General features: G+C 44.7%; 1 protein-coding gene across 3 annotated transcripts; it reads left to right on the top strand.

Annotated features, from left to right (window-relative positions):
• Positions 1-2,636: 2,636 nt before the first annotated feature.
• LOC106611897 (zinc finger protein 500) lies at positions 2,637-5,746 on the top strand. 3 transcript variants are annotated; one of them, XM_045724014.1, is made up of 5 exons: positions 2,637-2,948; positions 3,302-3,636; positions 3,740-3,864; positions 4,047-4,191; positions 4,717-5,746. In XM_045724014.1, exons 2-5 carry the CDS (start codon positions 3,333-3,335, stop codon positions 5,499-5,501), a joined length of 1,359 nt encoding a protein of 452 aa, XP_045579970.1. In that variant the 5' UTR covers positions 2,637-2,948; positions 3,302-3,332; the 3' UTR covers positions 5,502-5,746. The 3 variants fall into 3 exon arrangements, with proteins under 3 accessions (XP_045579970.1, XP_014068020.2, XP_014068021.1); XM_014212545.2 differs by having other exon boundaries at positions 2,638-2,948; positions 3,198-3,636; positions 4,071-4,191; positions 4,717-5,744; XM_014212546.2 differs by having other exon boundaries at positions 2,638-2,948; positions 3,198-3,636; positions 4,717-5,742.
• The last annotated feature ends 4,865 nt before the right edge of the window (positions 5,747-10,611 follow it).

The raw sequence follows: 10,611 nt of genomic DNA, 5'->3' as shown, positions 1-10,611 counted from the left end.
GTGGTGAGAACCTTCTAAACGGATGCTTCAATTTTATAACCCCTGTGACTTGTCTGTGCTTTAGATCTCCAGGTGTTGATGGAATTACTTCAGAATTTTACAAATTATTTTCTGTACAAGTAGCTCCCTTCCTATTTGAAGTCTGTTTAGAGAGTATTAAAAACAATCTTCTCCCTCCTACAATGAGTCAGGGGTTAATAACACTGATACCTAAGGCTAAAAAATAAGTGCTGCTCATCGATAACTGGCGTCCAATTTGTCTTCTTAATAATGAATAAGATATTAGCCTTACTGCTTGCACAAATAAATAAAGAAGTCCTGGATGCAATCATTGATGAAACACAGTCTGGCTTTATGACGAACATACATATTTCTAACAATATCAGTCTAGTATTAGACACACTTGACTACTCAGACCTAATAACCGAGGATAGCTTCATATTATTTTTTGTTTTTTATAAAGTATTTGTCACAGTAGAGCATCTGTTCCTCTTCCACTCCCTTGAGAAATTTGGTTTTGGGGATTTGTTTTGTAAGGCTATTAAGACTCTACAAATGGTAACAGCTCTATCAAATTGAAATATGGCACCTCACCTAGATTTGAGTTAAAGAGAGGAATTAGGCAAGGTTGTCCTATCTCTCCGTATCTGCTTTTATTAATCACCAAACTTATTACAAATTCTTTAAATAATAGTCCTGTACAAGGTATTTCCATAGCTGGTAAATAAATTATTATAAGCCAGCTGGCTGACGATACTACACTTTTTCTGAAAGACGCCAGTCAGAGTCCCATATCGATCAATGTGATACAATCCTTTTCCAAAGCGTCTGGTTTATATCTTAACATTAATAAATGTGAACTCATGGCTGTCAAAGATTGTGTGACACCTTCATATTATGGTATTCCAGTAAAAGGAAAACTTACATATTTAGGCATAACCATTACCAAGGATCAGAAGTCTAGAGGCTTACTAAATTTTAACCCTCTTATTAAAACAACCCAGCTAAATCAGTGGCTACAGAGGGACTTATCTTTAAAAGGAAGAGTCCTAATAACCAAGGCTGAAGGTTTCTCTAGACTAACATATGGCGCTCAATCTTTATATCTTGATGGTAAAATAAGCAAGATAGACCAGATGCTTTTCAACTTTCTGTGGAAAAACCGTACCCATTACATTAGGAAAACTGTTGTAATGAACACGTATGAGTATGGTGGGCTGAATTTCTTGGACTTTACTACCTTAAATAATATTTTAAGATCAATTGGATAAAACAATTCCTAAGAAGACCCACTTCTATGGGGAATTTTATTCCACATTATGTCTTTTCTACTTTTGGTCGCCTTAACCTCATGTTGGTTTGCAATTATAATATTGACAAAGTTCCAGTGAAACTTTCTGCTTTTCATCGGCAGGTTTACTTGTCATGGTCCTTAATTTATAAGCATAATTTTTCTCCACACAGATATTATATATGGAATAATCAGGATATATTGTATAAAATACTTCTTTGTTTTTAGAATATTGGTTCCGAAATAATATCCTATTGGTGAGCCAACTGGTAAATAATATCCTATTGGTGAGCCAACTGGTAAATAATATCCTATTGGTGAGCCAACTGGTAAATGCAGAGGGTTTTTTACTTAGTTATGAGGAATTCTTATCACTTTACAAGGTCCCTGTAACACCTAAAGATTTTGCAATTGTTTTACATGCCATTCCTTCAGGTGTTGCTTTATTATTCAGGAATGTGTCAAGACCTGACCCTCAGAGCCTACCTTCCATTAACCCTGTTGACTCATCAGTAGGAAAGATTTGTTTCTCTTTTGGTCCATTCAACAACAGAGCGATACGAACCTTGTTTCAGCAGGATGTTGTATCTATACCTTATGTCATGCCTTATTGGAACAGATGTATTGATAATATCTGTTGGGAAAAAGTTTGGATGTTGGCACACACATACCTACTTGTTAACAAAATTAAGGAAGTTTCCTTTCAAATTGGTCATAAATATTATCCTGCTAACCACTATATGAAGAAGTTTAAGGAAAACATAAACTCAAATTGTACCTTTTGTAATGACCACCCAGAAACAGTGTTGCATCTTTTTTGGCATTGTATTCATGTAAGGAAACTGTGGCAAGACATCAGTAGATTTATAATTTAACACATTTATGAAGATCTTACACTATTGTGGAGAGATGTACTGCTTGGATTCTTTACCTACGATAGAAATAAGCTGAAACAATTGTATGTAATTAATTTAATTATTATTTTGGCCGAATTTCATATTCACAAATGTAAATTTACAATCAAAACACCACATCTTACCTTACAAAAAGAAATTGAACTATATTTAAAGACAATTAAATACTCTACTAACGAGAAAGCTGTTAGAATTATAAGTGTATGTATGTCCCTTAAGGTCCTTGTGTAATGTGATATTGTACCCCCTAGCCCCGCCCCTAGCCCAATTGTCCTTTGTATATTATTTATATATACTTGTGTTCCCACATGTACTTCCTGTATTGATTTGTTGTTAATAAAATAAAAACGCTTTAGATCTCCAAACTCATTTCCCTTTTGCGGTCACTCCATCTACCCGGCTAGGGAATTGCAAATCCCGTAGAGGAGAACGTCTCATTCTCGCGAGACTGAGAATCAACATGGCTCGCTTCCATAGATTTCGCTAGCCATTTTAGTGAATTGAAAAATCCAGAAATCTCAGAGTTTGAGTTGTCTACTCGAATTCCAAATGACTCGACCAATAAAGCAAGTACTGTAGCTACATACAGTAACGGCTCTTCCAGGTTTCTTGCGTCTTTGTTAACCAGCTAGCTAGATAACGTTAACTGAGTCTGCCATCCAGAGCTACCCTTGTTTAGCTGTCTAGCTATCTTGATTTGCCTGGCTGCACTCTTCTTCACAGTCATCAGTGTTTGTTTTAAGGTAAGTCTCATCTGTTATTAACAGCATGTAGACTGGATATTAGTGGTTTAGCCAGCTAACGAGCAGTGATTCTGGAGGGGTGTGGTGTTGGCTACTTGGCTTTGTAGCTAGTTATGCTTCACAGACTGGCTCAGATCCAGATAAGTGTGGTGGACTGGAGAGGAGACGGATGTAGCCAGGTTGACTCCAACATTGCTGCATGTCAGAGGGTCACATCTATATAAATTACTGTTCCATCTTCTACCATAGTGACATCCTCCTCATCACCACCCCACCTGATTGGCAGCAAAGAAGTGCTCCTCTCCTTGGGACTCGGTGTAACCCTCCACCCTATCTACCCCTGTTGCCCCCAGAGCAGGGGGTAAGGACACCACCATAGCCACAATGCTGGAGTCTGTAAGGAACACGTTTCACGCCCAGCTGGCCACCGTCATGGACTCCCTGCTGGCGGCAGCGGTGTGTGAGATCGCCAAAATCTTTGAGAGCAGTCTGTGTGAGCAGCAGGAGGAGCTGACACAGAGAGGAGAGGAGATCACAGGCCTGAGGGGGAGGCTGGAGCGGGCAGAGAGGAGGCTGAAGAAGGAAGGAGAGGAAGAAGAAGGAGAGGGCCTACTGGATGTGGTAGAAGGACCGGTGAGAAAAACAGGAGGAGATGGCAGCCCTAGGCAGCAGTCTGAACCAAGAGCTGGTAAGAAAACCGGATGTCTCATCTGAAAATGATCTTAGGAACATTTTGGTTGAAAACACCCCTAAACTACTGTCTGGTTGTCTGTCTTGCACCGTTTGTTCAGGTTCAAGCTGGGATTCGGATGCGGCCTCTGAGACCCCCCCACTGGTCCAGGACAGCGGGTGTAAGAAGTCCCACAGGATGAAAAAGGAGAGGACTGAGCTGGAGGGGTCCTCCATCAAAGAAGAGGTCAGTCAGTCATTCTCTAACACAATAAGAATGTCTGTCTTTCTCTATTTAATTCATTTGTTTTATTCTATGTCACAAAGATAGTCATGCTGCTTTGAGTTTTCAATGGTTAATTTATTCAAAGGCTGTTAACACAGCTGTGATGCTGGCCCCCACATTAATGTTTTATTCTCTCCCTTCAGCTTAAACATTGCCCTCTTCCACAGTTCGAGGAGCCCCACCCTGCCCCTGTGGAGGGGGAGGGCCAAGGGCCAGGGAGGAGCTCTTCTGCTGGGGGTCAGAGGCTGGGAGAACCCTTGTCTGACACAACAGGGACCAAGGCAAAGTGTAAGGAAGTGTAATCCTTAACCAATCAATCTACATGTTTGTGTCCCCCCAGGATTTAGCGATTCTGCGATAGATTCTTTTTTTGGGTAAATCAACAATTCCTTGTATATTATGCTAGGACTTGCAAATTTGGCCAATCAACACACTAGTATTGCATAAAACAGTCAAATCAATATTAACATTTGCACATAAAACTGTCCAATCACCTCAGTACAAAAAGAGGGCTTTCAATCTTAACCAGTCACCTCACTTTTACTGCATACAATTGTTCAATCAAACACGTCAACAAACTTTCCCCCCAGTCAGCGAATTTTTGTGACAAAATCATTGCAAATTGCCACCCAAAATGTCAGAATTGCCGCAAGCAAAATCAAGCATTTTGGCCCACAACTATCGCAACTAAACGCTGTGATTTTAGAGCAAATAATCCTTGTCTGTTCATACTGTATCGTATTTTATACTTGTGGAACTGTTGGAATGAGTGTATTGAGCTCCCTTCATGATGTTGTTCCTATCTCTTGGTAGTATCCCATTGGGAGGGAGACCCCAGACCTCTTCAGAGCCAGAGCTCCACCTCCTTCTTCCATGGCCCCCGGGTTGGACATTTCTCTCCCAGACCCGACCACAGGTCTCCTGGGCTTGACCCCTGGGCCAGTGGGGTTCCTCTAGAGCTTCAGGATCCAAGCTTCCTGGACCAGAGCCCAGACCAGGTACTAGAGCAGAGAGAGCCCCGACAGTCACAGGACCAAACCAACCAATCCCAGAGAGGCCTGAGACCAAGAGACGACAGAGGGAGGGGCCTAGTTCATCAGAACCGCTGGTCATTGGCTGCTAAGGATCCAGTCAGACCACACCCCAACACACACGCTCAGAAACACGCACAAGGTCACGCACACACACTGGGCGGGGCGAGACCCTACACTTGCCCGTACTGCGGCAAGAGCTTCAGCTACCCGTCCCACCAGCGCAGGCACCTGCTGCGCCACACAGGGGTGAGGATGTACCCCTGCTTGGTATGTGACAAGAGCTTCCTGACTCCGTCAGAGCTCACGGTGCACACCCGCGTCCACACAGGGGAAAGGCCGTTTGGCTGCACCCAGTGTGGAAAGCGTTTTGCCCGCAGCGGGAACCTCCGGGCCCACCAGAGAGACGTCCACCTGGGGAAGAGACCCTTCGTCTGCCAGGAGTGTGGCAAGAGGTTCGCCCACAGGGGCAACCTGAGGGTGCACTACCAGAGGGTACACCAGGGCCTGCCATACCATGAGGATGAGTATGACCAGGATGGCAACGCTCTCCCTTCTACTGGGTAAAGGGTCAACAGGGTCACATTCAGTAGGAGCTAATGGGAGAAAACATTTTAAAATGGAAAATGAGGGTTCTTACAGTGCATTTGGAAAGTATTCAGACCCCTTGACTTTTTCCACATTTGATTACGTTATAGCCTTATTCTAAAATGGATTAAATTGTTATTTTTCTCAATCTACACTCAATACCCCATAAATGAATAAGCAAAAACAGGTTTTTAGAATATTTTGCAAATGTATAAAAATAAACCTGGGGAATATTTACAGGGGAGAGGAGGGGGGATGAATGAGCCAATTGTAAGCTGGGGATGACTAGGTGACTGATGGTATGAGGGCCAGATTGGGAATTTAGCCAGGACACCGGGGTTAACACTCCTACTCTTACAATAAGTGCAACATCCCATCCAAAAGACGACGCCTTACACAGGGCAATGTCCCCAATCACTGCTCTGGGGCATTGGGATATTTTTTTAGACCAAAGGAAAGAGTGCCTCCTAATGTCCCTCCAACACCACTTCCAGCAGCATCTGGTCTCCCATCTAGGCACCGACCAGGACCAACGCCGCTTAGCTTCAGAAGCAAGCCAGCAGTGGGATGCAGACCATTTACTCATTACATTGTTTCAGCACCTTTGGCAGTGATTACAGCTTAGGGTCTTATTGGGTATGACACTATAAGCTTGACACACCAGTATTTTGAGAGTTTTTCCAATTCTTTGTAGATTCTCAAGCTCTGTCATGTTGGATGGGGTGCGTCTCTAGAGATATTCGATTGGGTTGAAGTCTGAGTTCTGGCTAGGACATTCAGAGACTTTCCAAAGCCACTCCTGCATTGTCTTGGCTGTGTGCTTAGGGTCGTTGTTCTGTTGGAAGGTGAACCTTCATCCCAGTCTGAGGTCTTGAGCGCTTTGGAGCAGGTTTTCATCAAGCATCTCTCTGTACTTTGCTCCGTTCATATTTCCCTTGATCCTGACTAGTCTCCCAGTCCCTGCCGCTGAAAAAGATCCCCACAGCATGATGCTGCCACCACCATGCTTCACCGTAGGGATGGTGCCTGGTTTCCTCCAAACGTGACGCTTGGCATTCTAGCCAAAAAGTTCAATCTTGGTTTCAGCAAACCAAAGAATCTTGTTTCTCATGGTCTGAGAGTCCTTTAGGTGCCTTTTGGCAAACTTCAAATGGGCTGTCATGTGCCTTTTACTGAGGAGTGGCTTCTGTCTGGCCACTCTACCATAAAGGCCTGATTGGTGGAGTGTTGCAGAGATGGGAGAACCTTCCAGAAGGCCAACCATCTCCACAAAGGAACTCTGGAGCTCTGTCAGTGACCATCGGGTTGTTGCTCAGTTTGGCCAGGCGGCCAGCTCTAGGAAGAGTCTTGGTGGTTCCATAATTTTTACATTTAAGAATGATGGAGACCACTATGTTCTTGGGGACCTTCAATGCATAAGACATTTTTTGGTACCCTTCCCCCCCCAGATCTCTGCCTTGACACAATCCTGTCTTGGAGCTCTACGGACAATTACTTCAACCTCATGGCTTGGTTTTTGCTCTGACATGCACTGTCAACTGTGGGACCTTATATAGACAGATGTGTGCCTTTCCAAATCATGTTCAATCAAGTTGTAGAAACATCTCAAGGATGATCAATGGAAACAGGATGCACCTGAGCGCAATTTCGAGTCTCATTGCAAAGGGTCTGAATACTTATGTAAATAAGGTATTTATTTTTCTAAAAACCTGTTTTTGCTTTTGTCATTATGGGGTATTGTGTGTAGATTGATGAGAAAAACAATTAATTTAATCCATTTTAGAATAAGGCTGTAACGTAACAAAATGTGGGGGAAAGGAAAGGGGTCTGAATACTTTCCGAATGCACTGTATTTAGCATTTTGTCTTATGTGAATTAGGCCTACCTGCACATCTGTCTGCATTTTAAACTAATGTCCCATAGGAATGACTCCACCTGTCAAGTGACAATTATGAAGACAGGAAATGGTGAGAGCGAGAAAGGAAAGCAGCGCTCCCTGCGGGAGGAAGAGAAGGCATTTCTAAGTGTTGCATCAATTAAAAGGTTGTTATATTGTTAGTAGTGTTTTTATACTGAGAGACGGTGCTTTTACCCTTTACTCTACATGGTTGTGTATGTTAGCAAAAGTGACAAACGTGCAAACTGATTATGTATGATACGATTAGCATAACATTCCCTATTTTGTGTCGTTAGTCATCCTCCATGTGTAGTGTTCATATAAAGTAATTAACCGAAATAAAACCAGGTGTATTCATGGTCGATCTTACAATGATGATACAGTATCTTATTTCTGAATATGCTTTCTTTGGTCCATAAGGTAAGGAAAAGCAGGAACAAGGTTTTAGAAGGTACTGTGCTTTTGGGGGGGTAAGTGCAGTACCATTGATTGCCACCAGAGAGCAGTCTTACTTCTCCATTAAAATGCATAGAAGACATGTACTTACAGTATAGTAGACTGGTTGAAGACGTCGGCCTCGTCAGCACGTTTTGCGTCTAGTGTGTGTGAAGCATTATTGGCCTGCTGTTGGCTTTGCAAGTCACATTCTCTGCTTTTTACAGAGAGTAGTCCCTTTCCCCTGTTCCCTCAGGTTGTGTCAGACTGTTCAGCCGACCTGTTTGAGGAAGGCTCCACACCACTCTCACTTGAGTATCTTACGTAGTAATTTCTGATCAAATTTTGCTTTTTTGTAGCTTTGGCAACTATGTATGCGTTTTCTATACCTGTTCACTCCTCCCAGTAGGCTTTACAGATGCTCCCCACCCCTTGGCTGCAACCCTTGTAATTTAGTGTACCCTGCACACACAACCCATGTGGAATTCCTGGTCTCTGGCAGCGTTTGGAACTGCCGATTTGCGATCAAGAACGCTGAGTTCATCCCTTCAGTCCCTTGACTTTGTTGTCCTGATAGAGACATTGATCACCCCACCCCAGAGAACCCTGCTGCTCTCGCTTCATCTGACTACGTTTTCTCTCATAGTCTGAGAGCATCTGGTCGTTGTGGTGGCACAGGGCTACTAATGTCTCCTAACTGGAGATTTTCTCCTTTCTCCCTCTCACCTGTCTCCTCATTTGTATTCCCTGCTGTCACTGTCACTTGTCCACTCAAACTTAGGATTGTTGACATCCATCGCCCACCAGGTGTCCTTAGAGTTCCTCAATGAGCTTGACACCTTGATAGGCTCATTTCCTGACGATGGCTCACTGCTCTTGATTTCTTTCCAACTCTCTCTTTCCCCTCCCTCCTCTCCTCTTTTGACCTCACCCTTTCCCAGTCCCCTCCCACACACAAGACAGGCAAAATGCTTGACCTCATCATTACTAGAGGCTGTTTTCCTACTAATCTCATTGCAACCCCCCTCCAGGTCTCTGTTCTCCTACTAATCTCACTGCAACCCCCCTCCAGGTCTCTGTTCTCCTACTAATCTCACTGCAACCCCCCTCCAGGTCTCTGTTCTCCCACTAATCTCACTGCAACCCCCCTCCAGGTCTCTGTTCTCCTACTAATCTCACTGCAACCCCCCTCCAGGTCTCTGTTCTCCTACTAATCTCACTGTAACCCCCCTCCAGGTCTCTGTTCTCCCACTAATCTCACTGCAACCCCCCTCCAGGTCTCTGTTCTCCTACTAATCTCACTGCAACCCCCCTCCAGGTCTCTGTTCTCCCACTAATCTCACTGCAACCCCCCTCCAGGTCTCTGTTCTCCTACTAATCTCACTGCAACCCCCCTCCATGTCTCTGTTCTCCCACTAATCTCACTGCAACCCCCCTCCAGGTCTCTGATCACTATTTAGTTCATTTTTTCTGTCTCCCTTTCCTCCAACCCTACCCACTCAACCCCTGCCCAGATGGTCATGCGCCATCGCAATCTTCGCTCTCTCTCTCTCTCTCCCATTACTCTCCTCTTCTATCATATCATCTCTCCCTTCTGCTGAATCCTCCTCCCTTCTGTCTCCTGATTTTGCCTCTTCGACCCTACTCTCCTCCCTTTCCGCGTCCTATGACTTGCACTGTCCCCTTACCTCTCGGCCCTCCCCTCCTGCTCCCTGACTGTGTCCCTCTGCGAGCTGACAGAATGAGGCTGCGGAAATGGAGGAAAGGTCATCCTGAAGTTATCATCCTTTCACTCCCTCCTTCTCTTCCTCTGTATCCACTGCTGAAGCAACTTCTATCACTGAACATTTCAAGCTTCTGCCTCTAACCCTTGGAAACTATTTTCCACCTTCTCCTCCCTCCTTAATCCTCCACCCTTCCCTCTTCCCTCTCTGTGGACGACTCTGTCAACCACTTTGAAAAGAAGGTGGAGGGCATCCACTCCTCATTCACTCAGCCTATTGAGTCCACTGGTCTCTCACATAGAACTACCCTACGCTTTGGCCTCTTTCTCCCCTCTCTCCAGATTAAATCCTGCAACTAGTGAGATTACATTTGATCTGTCCCCTCTGACTACAAAATGGCCCGAGTCACTCCCCTCCTCGAGAAATGACCACTTGACTACTCTGATGTCAAAACAAACAAATCCCTTTATTTTCTTTCCAAAACACTTGAGCGCGCTGTTTCTGACCAACTCTCTTACTATCTCAGAATGATCTTCTTGACCCTAACCAGTCAGACTTCAAGACAGGTCACTCAACCGAGACTGCTCTTCTCTGTGACACGGAAGCTCACAGCACCCCCAAAGCTGACTCTCCTCAGTTTCATCCTCCTAGATCTATCCACTGCCTTTGACACCGTGAACCATCAGTTCCTCTCCACCCTCTCAGGGCTGAGTGTCTGCACATCACCAGCTCAAGCTCAACCTCGACAAGACAGAGTTGCTCTTCCTCCAGGGGAAGGCCTGCCTGCTCCAAGACCTCACCATCACAGTTGAGAACTCCACTGTGTCCCCCTCCCAGAGTGCGAAGAACCTTGGCGTGACCCTTGACATCACCTTGTCGATCTCTGCAAATATCAATGCAGTGACGAGCTCCTGCAGGTTCATGCTCTACAACATCTGTGGAGTACGACCCTACCTCACACAGGAAGCGGCGCAGGTCCTAATCCAGGCACTTGTCATCTCTCGTCTGGACTGCTGCAACTCTCTGTTGGCTG

The sequence above is a fragment of the Salmo salar genome, chromosome ssa09 (assembly GCF_905237065.1).
Source record: "Salmo salar chromosome ssa09, Ssal_v3.1, whole genome shotgun sequence".
NCBI classification, from domain to species: domain Eukaryota; kingdom Metazoa; phylum Chordata; class Actinopteri; order Salmoniformes; family Salmonidae; genus Salmo; species Salmo salar.
This window is presented reverse-complemented; position numbering and strand designations above follow the sequence as displayed.

Excerpts from the sequence above, each read along its gene's own strand:
- LOC106611897 (XM_045724014.1), top strand. The coding sequence starts at position 3,333 with ATGCTGGAGTCTGTAAGGAACACGTTTCACGCCCAGCTGGCCACCGTC. Across the intron at positions 3,637-3,739 it reads GCAGTCTGAACCAAGAGCTG|GTTCAAGCTGGGATTCGGAT; the intron begins GTAAGAAAACCG and ends CCGTTTGTTCAG. Across the intron at positions 4,192-4,716 it reads AACAGGGACCAAGGCAAAGT|TATCCCATTGGGAGGGAGAC; the intron begins GTAAGGAAGTGT and ends ATCTCTTGGTAG.